The following is a 10,873-nucleotide window of genomic DNA, read 5'->3' as shown; positions in this document are numbered from 1 at the left end:
TCAATCGGGTTATTTAAATGAAATTTAACGCTCAATTAATTCACTCTCCAATAACTTGATTTCGGTTGCGCCTGGTGCCAAATTCTCCGCAATTGAAGTGTCAAACGGATCAACTTCTTCGGGAAGTGTAAGTTGTTTTACAGGTACCGAAGGTGTTAATACCTTGTCGCCTAGACCGAGTTCTTGTGCGTCTGTCTGCGTATCAAGCACACCAGTCGTAATTTGTGGGGCCGTAGGAGGTAACAATTCACTCTCCAAAAGTTTTAGCTCTGCTCTGCCTGGTTGCAAATTAGACGCAATGGATGTGTCGAATGGATCTATGTACTCAAGAGCGTCGTCTGTTAGGTCCTTACTCTCTTGAGATGGTGTGAGTACCTTCGCCTTTATATCTTCTTTTACTGCTAATAGCTCCTCTGCTGGCACCGGTGTAGGTGGAGCACGTGGATCGAAATCGGGATCGGATAGACTATGTTTTAGAGTAGTTTTTGTTAGTAAATCTTCTTCGAGATGCTTCAGTTCAACCTGACTGGGTTTCGCTTCTGGTACGTATGAGGTATCGAATGGATCTTCTGCCTCCTTTTCACTAATTGTTTCTTTTGATCCAGTCGGTGCGTAATAAGGTGTCAATGGTTTCTTGTTGCCGTGACCGTCATTCGCGGCACCAAGCAAATCTTGTGAAGGTACCAAGAAACCAACACTTTTCGATTGGATATTCAAACTTAGGGAAGACTTGCGTCGTGCAGTATCAAAATCAATAGTCGGATTATTGTTTTGAGTTTGCACAGATGGTGCGGCCGGACGAGGTGGCGCTACCACAGCCTTGGTTGGAGCTGGTGCTGGTTCGTCTGCACGTGGATCAAAGTCTGGATCACTAAGTGAATGCTTAAGATTACTTTCAGGCAGGAGTTCACGCTCCAAGAACTTTAACTCCGTCGCCTTGGGTTGAACGATTGCACTGACTGCAGAGGTATCGAACGGATCAAAATCAGCAGGGTCCTCCTCAACCTCCTGTGTAGGTGCTATGGGAGCGGGACCAACCTTGGACAAATCAGTAGCGCTGCCACCCAACAAATCACGTATTGGCTGTGATAATAAGTTTGCAGCTGGTGGTGGCGGTTTGACGGGCGGTGCAGATTTTTCCTCCGCACGTGGATCAAAGTCGTCGTCTTCTTCTAGTACGGTAGTCTTTTTGATGACTTGCTCAGCGTATGCGGTATTGAATGGATCGTCAGCGGCGTAGTCTTCTTCGTCGTCACTTATGTAAATGGCACCTGCAACTAAGTGCGGACCAGAGGCAGGTCTAGCTGGTGGTGGAGGACGTGCTGGTTTACCTGGAAATAAAAAAGAATGTTTGTATGTATAAAAGAAAAATTGATTTAATTTTGCAGAATACCTTCACTGGTTGCTTCCTCTTCGGGTACTTGCTCGAATTCTGCCCAATCTGCGTCTACAACTTCCGAAAGTACCTCGGCTTGAGGAAGTGGTATCTGTGTGATAACTTTTACTTCTTCTTTTTTGGTTAACGATTCGGCTGCTAATTCAGCAAACTCATCATCATCATCGTCTTTAAGTGCATCGAATTCTGACAAATCCGGTAAACCGGTGTCGTTTTCCGCTTCTTCTTCCTCTTCTTCTGGTTTTTTATGTTGTATCAAATGCAAATGTAATGAAACACTCAAATCAATTGGTGCATCTGACTCTGGTACATCATCAACAAGCTCGTCAAGTAAATTTTTCTGTGGTTCAGCAGCAACTATTTCAACTTCCTGATCGGCAAGATCTATACTCTCGCTCAGCAATAAATTCTGTATACCTTTTCGTAGCTTGCGTTTTGGTTTGGCAAGCGCAAGTGCGTGCTCGCGATCCACACGTCCCGAGAGGACTTCAACCGCCGCACCAAGGCTGACAAGTTTCTTATTACCCTTAGCCTTATCTGCGCCAACAATAACTTTTTCTGCATATGCTGTATCGAACGGATCAGGACCGTCGTCAAATTCCAATACCGGCGACTCAGGTACAACAGCTAATTGTACTTCTCCACTAGTTATCGCTTCTATATAGTCAGTAGCGAAGATATCATCGACTTCTTCGTCCTGTTCGCCTTCCGATTCGGAGAGTTCGACTACAGCTTCGGCTAATTTGTCACGCTGTGCCTCTAATTCGGCTGCCTTACGACGTTCTTCTTCTAAACGTTCCGCCTCACGACGTGCAGCTTCTTCTTCTTCGAGCCGTTTTTTCTCTGCCGCCGATGGTAAACGTTGATAAAAAGATTCTTTCTTAATACGATCTAACTCGTCTTGAGTTTTATGTAAAATAGAATCGACGCCGGAGGTAAGCGCTTTGAATTTGGCCCACTCTTCGTCCTGTTCGGCGCTCTTTGCAGCTGCGGCAGGCGCTGCGCCGCCGTTAGCGCTGGTATCCGCGTTTGCCTCAGTTGTTTCGGTATGCGCAGGAGCTGTGCTGGAAGTGGATGCTGCAGTTGGTGCTAAACCCTCAACGTCTGATGCTGCGTCCGATTCACCAGCGTCCGATTTAGCAGCGGCTGCCTCCTGCTTAGCTTTTAACTCGCGCTTATACTGTTCGAGCTCCTCTTCGGTGAAGAGTTCTTGGTCCTTTTTCGACTTCTTCTTTTTCTTTTTTAAGCCCTTTGGTAACTTAAGCATTCTCTAATTGCGGAGACATCGATATCGGTCTGTAAAATGTGAAGTAAATGAATGGTTAGGAATTGATTTCTCAAGTCTTCCAATATAAACTTATTATTGTGATTACATGTATGGTTATATGCATGACTATAATATACTGATCAGTAAAAAAAGCACTTGATTGTTTATGTAATGTTATTGGAAATCGGTATGAAATTCTGCGAGTCCAAAGTCATATGGAACTGCAAGTAGACTTGTTAATACCTACAAAGATATTTATATTTTATGTTTCATGAATTATATAGAGCATCCCAAGTCGAAAAAAAATTTTTGGTTATAAAACGTATACCATTGTAACCAAAGTTACCTCATTTGATAACATTGGCAACTCGGTAGTCAACATCGGGCTTCAAAATAAAATTCTTGCATTTAAACCGGGTGAGGTTTAGTACACATTATTATCGCATTGGATGGTCTAAGACCGGAAGTCATGAGCTGCTTGAGCCACATGTAAAAGATTCGTTTCTAACCACTCCCATCGACATTGGTACCAGTACAAACATTCTCCCTATCCTTTGGACCGACCCACAAACTACATCAAATCGTTATTTTTCTCGATGAAACTAAAGCTGTTTAAACTCTTCAGGTTGCTCTTCGTCCGATGCGGCAATTTTGCTTGTTTACATACCCATTGAGTTAAAAGTGAGTCTCATAGCTAAACAAAAATTTGGCTCCAAAACGTCGGTTCTTCTTGGAACTTTTCAAGAGCACATAGAGCAAAGCGATGTCGAGCGGCTTCAGTTCTTGCACAAGCTGTATTTTGAACGCTTTCAATTTAAGATATCGACGGAAAATGCGCCAAAAGAAATCGACTCTCATTGGTCCTCGTGTAAACTCTCAGCTACGGCTGCTATATTTTCTTCAGTGCGTGCTAAACGTGGTCTATTCAGTCGAATATTATCCAATAATGAATGCTGGGCCTCTTTACAGAACATGAATTTTCGGAATAAAGTTGAACAATTTGTAAACGTTGTTCCGGCATAAGTCTTTCCATGATTAAATGCCAAACAATACTAAACAAAAATAACATAACAGCTTGACACGACTCACGCGTGATCTGTCGAAAAAGGCTATTGAAAAAAGTACTTCTACCTGGATCAGCTGTTAGTACGATTTGTTTTTTGCTTCAAATTAGGTCTCAGTTTCGCCGATCACCTCTTCCTCCAACGAAAATATCTGTGTACATATTGTCTTGGTGACACAACACTTTCTCTTGCAATGCTGCTATGTGATAGTCTCTGTTGATGATGCTTCCTTTTTAAAGGTTTTCCACGCTTTGGAGCAGGTTCATCAAATGCAGTCCAATCGGAGGATCGTTGATTAGTATACGGAATGAAACGATGAATCGATGCAAAGGCTCGAGCTTATTACGCTTGATCATCTCCAAACACTGCTCCGAATCATCTACTCCTCGTCGTTTTCGGTCTACAGTAAACCCACGCGGCACCCACTTTGCACAGAGCTTTATCATACCCAAATATTCGTGATTGAAATGATATAGCCGTTTAGTTGACATCTTTAGAGTGCCGGCTATCTCGAAAAGTTACACCTTACGGTTATCCAAAATTATTTTTGATGTTTTCTTTGGTAACAACCTCCTTTGGCCGTCCACTGTCTTCACTGTTTTCGGTGCTTATTTCACCACAACTAAACTTAGCATACCAGTCCTTGATGGTTCATTTTCCTGGGTCGGTATCCGCGAACTCGTCATCAAGCCAAGTTTTTGCTTCACTTGTTTTTTCTCTTCCAAAAGCAATATTTTATCAACATGCGAAATTCTTGTTTTTCCTTTTTTTTGAAGTTTCTTTACTCAAAATGATATAATTCACAAACTGTTTATCCGACAGTTGACAAAATTACTCAAAAGTATTATTTGATTCATTTATTTGCAATTTCAATTTTATTTTAATTTCATGTATAAGTAATGAAGAATATCTACATAAAAGTAGGGAAAACAATATTGAAGTTGGAAGCCTCGGATTTTCGAGATTCACCGCTGTCTCTTTGACTCATTAGTCGATGGTTTCTGTATATAGTCCTTAACGTAAATTGAGCATTTATCGAAATTGGATCGTCTGATAATCAGATATTCTCTCTTCACTCTTAACTCTCCTAAAATTTTCCAATATAATAATTTCGATTTCGCACAAATTGACCAGTGTGAAATGCGTATTGAACTTATAGAAAAGCTTTGTTTACATAACTGCTATGTGATATGCGGGTAAAACGCTATGCATATATGTATGTACATATTTATTTATGTCTATATGTATATGTATGTATGTGTTTGGCATTGGTTATCTATGAATGTACATATGCTTTATATATCAAGTAAAATCATTTGGAATTATGCTGCTACTTGAGTTAAAATGTATATGTACTTGTATTGAGCATGTGTGTATGGATGTGTATAAGGAAAAAACTAAAGAAAACTTAAGTAATTCTGAGCTGACCTTGAATTATTATTGACCTTAGTCCTTCTGAAACTGGCTAACTACACAAGTTTTTATGCTATTGGATCACAGTTAAACGTCTCTACATAAATTATTAATTACAAATGTACGTATATACAGGAATATATACACATACATACTATATACTTCATATATACAATAAATATGTATGTAGAAAAGCTTTGTGAAGTTCGGAAGCAATTTTTGGAAATATATTTACAGAATATACATATATTACACATGTATGATATATTTTGCATAAATCCTATACATATGTTCTTATATTTCCATAAGCTTAGTAGCAAATACACACACTATATATTTTTACAAGCATATAGCTAAACATACATACATATGTACATGGGTAAGCACATCAAGGGTTAAATTAAGCCTTCCGCTATTTATATTTTTAGTTTGTTTATACTAGTATACCGTTATAATAACTTTATAACTCACCATTTGCGTTGACCTCACACCCACATGTCCACTTCACTTATTTTTTCTTTCAAAGAAATTGAATTTTTTCGGCTTTTTCAGCTGATTTTTATTATTTCTTTTCTTTAATTTTTGTTGTTTCTTTTATGTACGCTTTTCTTTTAACTGTTTGCCTACAAACACCAACACAAATGCGCGGCAGTGGTGAAGCTCTGTGCTTACACCGAATTCTTACAAAATTCACCACAGTGCACTCTCAATTAAGTTCACCACAAACACTGCATGCCACCACCACCACCAACACTAGCATTGCCCACTGACAGCAGCATAGCCAGCAATATTGCAAGGAGAATACAACATATACAGAAAATAAGTATGTATGTAACTACTCGGGCGAAGAAGAAGAAGCAGAAGGTGTTAAAAAAAGCAACGGGCAAAAATGAAACTCATCTACGGTTGGGTATATGTGGAAATCTATATTCGGGATATGCTGCAGCCCACGGCTGAGGGGAATAATCGATTTTTACAGTGACACACACGCAAACGCACAAACACACACACACAAGCGCACAAAGACACTGCGACTACTGCAAAGGGATGTGTGAGGATTTTTCTTGCATTCGATAGAGATTTTCTATTGAATTTTTAACGGGATTAGGAATGGGCTATACAAACGTCAATTGATCAAAAAATAAGGTCAAAGGAAAATATTACAGTTATGCTAACGCTATTAAGAAAAAGAAATTATGTGTGGTTGTAAGCGTGTAGAAAAAAAAGAGTCAAGAAAAAATGTATTCTTCCACGGAATTTTTCAAACGCTTCAAAGTTTTCTTGTTCGCTTGAACTTTGAAGGAAATTGTTCAACTTACGTCTCTCTGCGCTTAGTGATAAAGTGAATTGCAATAAAATGTTTTCGGTTGGCTTGCTAAGATTTTTTGTTTTCAAAAATGAGAATTTTACACTTTTTTCACATTGACTTTGAAGCACGTCTCGACCGAGCTTATTGTAGTAGTGCACGCAATATCGGAAAATCTTTGACTGAATGACGAGTGAAATCGCAAAATTTCACACGCACGACCGTGTGCTTTTGGCAAGTCAACGAGTTGAGCTTAACTTGCGTGTAACCGTTGAAAGCTTAGCAACTAGCGCTAGTCCAAAATATGTCTAGTGATTTTTGTTCATAAACCCTTTGAAATCGATTTTAAGCGCCTAATATATTATGCCTTTAGACACGCGCTTATTTTTGCATGTAATATTTTTACGCCTAAAAGCGTGCTTCGCCGCAATTTCATTTTGAAAAATGCAAGCTTCGAGTTTGTGGTGAGTTCGTAGCGTTTAAATAAAAGTCGCTTTTACTTAAATTGACAGCTGTCATTAGTGGAATTATGTAAATATGATAATTTTGCAGCGCGCAGTCGCATATATTATGATGCGGAGCAAGGAGTTATGCTCAGTGCAGGCTCTCTTCTTGTTTGACATTTCACGAAACAACAAATGTCAGAAATCAGCGTTGATATTTTGACACTTTGCAAGCTGCACTGTGAATTATTATTGAACAAGTTATAAATTTTACATAAATATTTTGATATTTAGTCAAAGGAGTGAACAGTTTTTGCAATTGTATTACCATTTCATTGCATTAAACTATTCTAAAATTGTAAATATAAATCTAACGTTCACAATTTATTCTGAGAAAAAGTTGTTTATTAAACATGTATTTGAAAACTTTTTATGTATTTGAAATTTTCACACAGAATGGCGAATACTTAGCCTTTCTTTGGAATTCGCTATTTCAAGAGGACCGAGTTGAACTGAGAAAAAACGGGTGGCGCAAAAGTCAGAAGATGATCAGAAGATGCTATAAATTTTGCAATTAATATCAGTTCTGTTTTGACATTTGTGTAGTAAACACATGCAAAATATCTCCTGATTTGGCGATTTGCACTGGCCAGCAAGACCGCCTGATTTGACCGCCCCAGACTTCTTTTTGTGGGGCTTTTTGAAGTTGCGGGTTTATGTCAACAAGCCTCAGACTCTTGCAGCTCTTAAAGACAATATCCGTCAAGAATGTAAGGACCTATCGCCGGAAGTTCTGGCCAAAGTGATGGAAAATGCCATAAAAAGGGCTCAAATGACAATCAACTGTGGTGGCGGCCATTTACATGGTATCATATTCTCGACTTGATATAAAAAAATTTGAAAGATCAAATAAAAATAATCCAAAAGCAGTATCAAAGTTGTTCATTTTTAAAAAAAAATTTCATTTTCCAAAAAACATCGGAAGGAAATTTTTGCGCCACCTGATACTTTTTAAGCTATTATAAGAACTGAATAATGTTTTGAGGCCCAACTCAACTTTGCTTTAAGATCGCTTTTAGCAAAAGTAATTTTTATCACTTGTTTTTATACTTTTTATATGAAAATTTAGAGTTATATTTAAAAAAATAATTTTTTTTTATGCGTTCTTGAAGGGGGAAAATGGCCGTGTCCTCATCGTCCTGATTTGTGCTCTTCTAATCTGTGTCTGTTTTCTGTAAAACAAACAATGATATATTCTTGATTATTACCATTTTCGCTATTTTAAGAATCTGCAAAACTGAAAAAAAAAAACTTCATAAAATGGCCGCTACTCAAAAACAAAGGTAAATTTTTTCACAAATTTTTTAACAATGTCGAATTTTTAAAAATGTTATAAATTTCAATATTTAATTTTTTGTTGCTTCTTGTGATAGATAGATATTTAAAGAATATTCATGCCATATTTCAAATAAATCGACTGATTAGGACTTGAGATATTGTGGCAACTGCATCGAAAAAAGTGGTTTCCAGAAAAACGAGTTTAAGTTTTACGTTAATTTCAGGCAGCGTAACTGACTACTGACATAACCAGTTGCCATGACACTAAAAAGGCTATAAACGTAAATAATTTGCCTTTTTAAAAATCCTTATAGTAATATATTCTTGAATATCTGACCTATCGAAAAACAAATTTTCCATTTTTTTTTAATTTCTGAACTAGAATAGTTAGTAACTTACAAATAAGTCCATATTTGAAATATAAATTCGAAGTTTAGGCGATCAATAAATGGATAATAACTAAAAAGGCTATCACAAATCGAAATACCAAACTATATGTTAAGAAATAGCTAATTTATTAAACATTTCTCATGTATACGATATAACGAAGGGTCGAAGAGCTTTTGGAACGTGTTTATTAGGTTTTTTTTTGAACAATCCCCTCATAAAATTTATTTGCAAATACCCTAAAAAAATTCCCTGAAAATTTGAGCCCTTAATACATGAGCATATTGATATTTTCCATAACATCTTTCAAAACTTGTGGCTGTAGCGTTCGAATTTCTGCACCAATGTTTGCCTTGAGTTCAAGGATTGTCTCTGGCTTGTTCACATACACTCGCTCCTTCAAATAATCCCAAAGAAAATAGTCGGGTGCTGTCAAATCTGGCGATCGCCCTCCAAAAATTTGACTTAAAAGTGCCATTGTGTCTTGGGCAGTAGCTCCGTCCTGCTGAAACCACATACCAGGTCTGTTTTCAAGAGCAGGACGTAAAAAATTTTCTATCATAAACCGGTACCGCTCTCCATTTACGGTTACAGCACTTCCATCTTCATTCTCGAAGAAGTAAGGCCCAATGACATTTTCAGATGTGATCCCACACCATACTGTACACCTGATGGGGTGTAATTGGCGTTGATGAATGGCTCTTGTTGATTTCATTTCTGGCAACTTTGAAATTTAACTTGCACCATTTGCACCTTATATGGGTTTAACTGTAAATCTTTTTTTAAAATGCGCCGTAGTGACGTACGAGGCATTCCTAGCTGAGCAGAACGCCTTCTGGCAGATGTTTCTTTAACACTTTGCTGTACTCGTTCAATATTTTCCGCAATGCGACTTAAACGTGGTGTACCGGTTCGAAGCAAATCTGTTACGCTGCCATGTTGGTGATGACGATCAACTAAGCAACGAATCATTGCTTCAGAGGGCGAAATTCTGACGTTAAAATGTCGACGATATGCTCTTTGCGTTAAAATAATTGATCTCTGGTTTAAATAATAAAATTCTATTGTTCTGGTTCTCTGTTCAGTTGTGTACCTCTCCATTATAAATTCTGCAAGTGTTGTCTATATAATCTGAAAGGAAAAAAAAAAATAATAAACGAAAAAGTTATTAAACTTTTACACCCCTTGTTTTCTTTTCGCCCACCCTGTATTAAGATTAGCCGAATATCTCGAGAAGTACTAATGATAGCGCTTTTGCGGACTTTCTTGTAGCAAATAAAATTTCCTATAAGTTTGTCATTAACATTTTTTCTATAGCTCTTGTCATTTACGAGATAAATACAAAGAAATACGATTTTCGTGGAAAAATCAGGTTTAGAGTCCCATACTATCTCGCCGGTGTGAGTTTCCATTTTATCACAATGGGCCCTGTTGTAGAATGTTCAATTCTGAGGAATATGTGTCGAAAGTCAAAGCGATGCCATAAAATGCCTCTGAGCTATAAAAAATAAAAAGATAAAGATAAAAAATCAGGATTTTCGTGTATTTTCAATGGAAAATTTTTACATGCCTTGGTCGAGTTCTTAATGTTAATACAGTCGAATTTTTTTGTCTAGTTTGGGTATTTCAAGTTTCATGAGAGGATTGAAAAAAAATGAATAGTTAAAAAAAACCCTTGTGAAAGCTTAAAATGAAATGGTTGTGTTCCAATATGTCGTGGTGCAGAGTAATCCATCTTCAGTGTTTGGCTTTCCTGATTTCTTGAAGGACAACTGGCGCAAATGATTGTGTACCACTCAGTATTTACTGTTCTCGATTGTTCTAGTGGTATGGTTGCGACAAGTACAGATTTTCTCACAAAAACAGGCAACCATATGCTTAAAAGTGTTTCGTCGCGAACACCCATATAGTTGACTTCTGTTTACTTTCGAGCTCATACGTATAAATTCACGATTCATCACCTGTCATGTTGTCATAGACGAAGTGTCGTTATCGTATTTTTTTAAACATTTCTCTCGGCTAATCGACGCGAGTCTGTTTTTGAATCTATGCTGGTCCCACTAACTCCTATAGTCATCTCTCATATCTATTTCTTATGACGATCTTGCAATATCAGATTGCGCCTAGCATCAATAGTTTCCGGAACAAGAACTCAATTTGGACGTTCTCAATGAAATTCATCTTGGAGTGATCTACGACCTCGATTGGATTCTATATACCATCGATAAATACTGGTATTTAATGGAGGCTCATAACCAA

General features: G+C 37.7%; 1 protein-coding gene across 3 annotated transcripts; it reads right to left on the bottom strand.

The window, feature by feature from the left end:
* Window positions 1–24: 24 nt before the first annotated feature.
* LOC126758009 (protein stoned-A) lies at window positions 25–6,699 on the bottom strand. Of its 3 annotated transcripts, none has more exons than XM_050471983.1 (4): window positions 6,460–6,699; window positions 5,612–5,906; window positions 1,394–2,692; window positions 25–1,331 (listed from the first exon to the last, which is right to left on the bottom strand). In XM_050471983.1, exons 3-4 carry the CDS (start codon window positions 2,661–2,663, stop codon window positions 25–27), a joined length of 2,577 nt encoding a protein of 858 aa, XP_050327940.1. In that variant the 5' UTR covers window positions 2,664–2,692; window positions 5,612–5,906; window positions 6,460–6,699. The 3 variants fall into 3 exon arrangements, with proteins under 3 accessions (XP_050327940.1, XP_050327942.1, XP_050327941.1); XM_050471985.1 differs by having other exon boundaries at window positions 5,612–5,763; XM_050471984.1 differs by lacking the exon at window positions 5,612–5,906.
* Window positions 6,700–10,873: the final 4,174 nt, after the last annotated feature.

The sequence above is a fragment of the Bactrocera neohumeralis genome, chromosome 5 (assembly GCF_024586455.1).
Source record: "Bactrocera neohumeralis isolate Rockhampton chromosome 5, APGP_CSIRO_Bneo_wtdbg2-racon-allhic-juicebox.fasta_v2, whole genome shotgun sequence".
NCBI classification, from domain to species: Eukaryota; Metazoa; Arthropoda; class Insecta; order Diptera; family Tephritidae; genus Bactrocera; species Bactrocera neohumeralis.
This window is presented reverse-complemented; position numbering and strand designations above follow the sequence as displayed.

Bases quoted from the DNA above. Each gene is read 5' to 3' on its own strand.
- LOC126758009 (XM_050471983.1), bottom strand. From the start codon at position 2,663: ATGCTTAAGTTACCAAAGGGCTTAAAAAAGAAAAAGAAGAAGTCGAAA. The intron at 1,332-1,393 runs GTATTCTGCAAA...TTTTATTTCCAG, and splicing joins AGAGGAAGCAACCAGTGAAG to GTAAACCAGCACGTCCTCCA.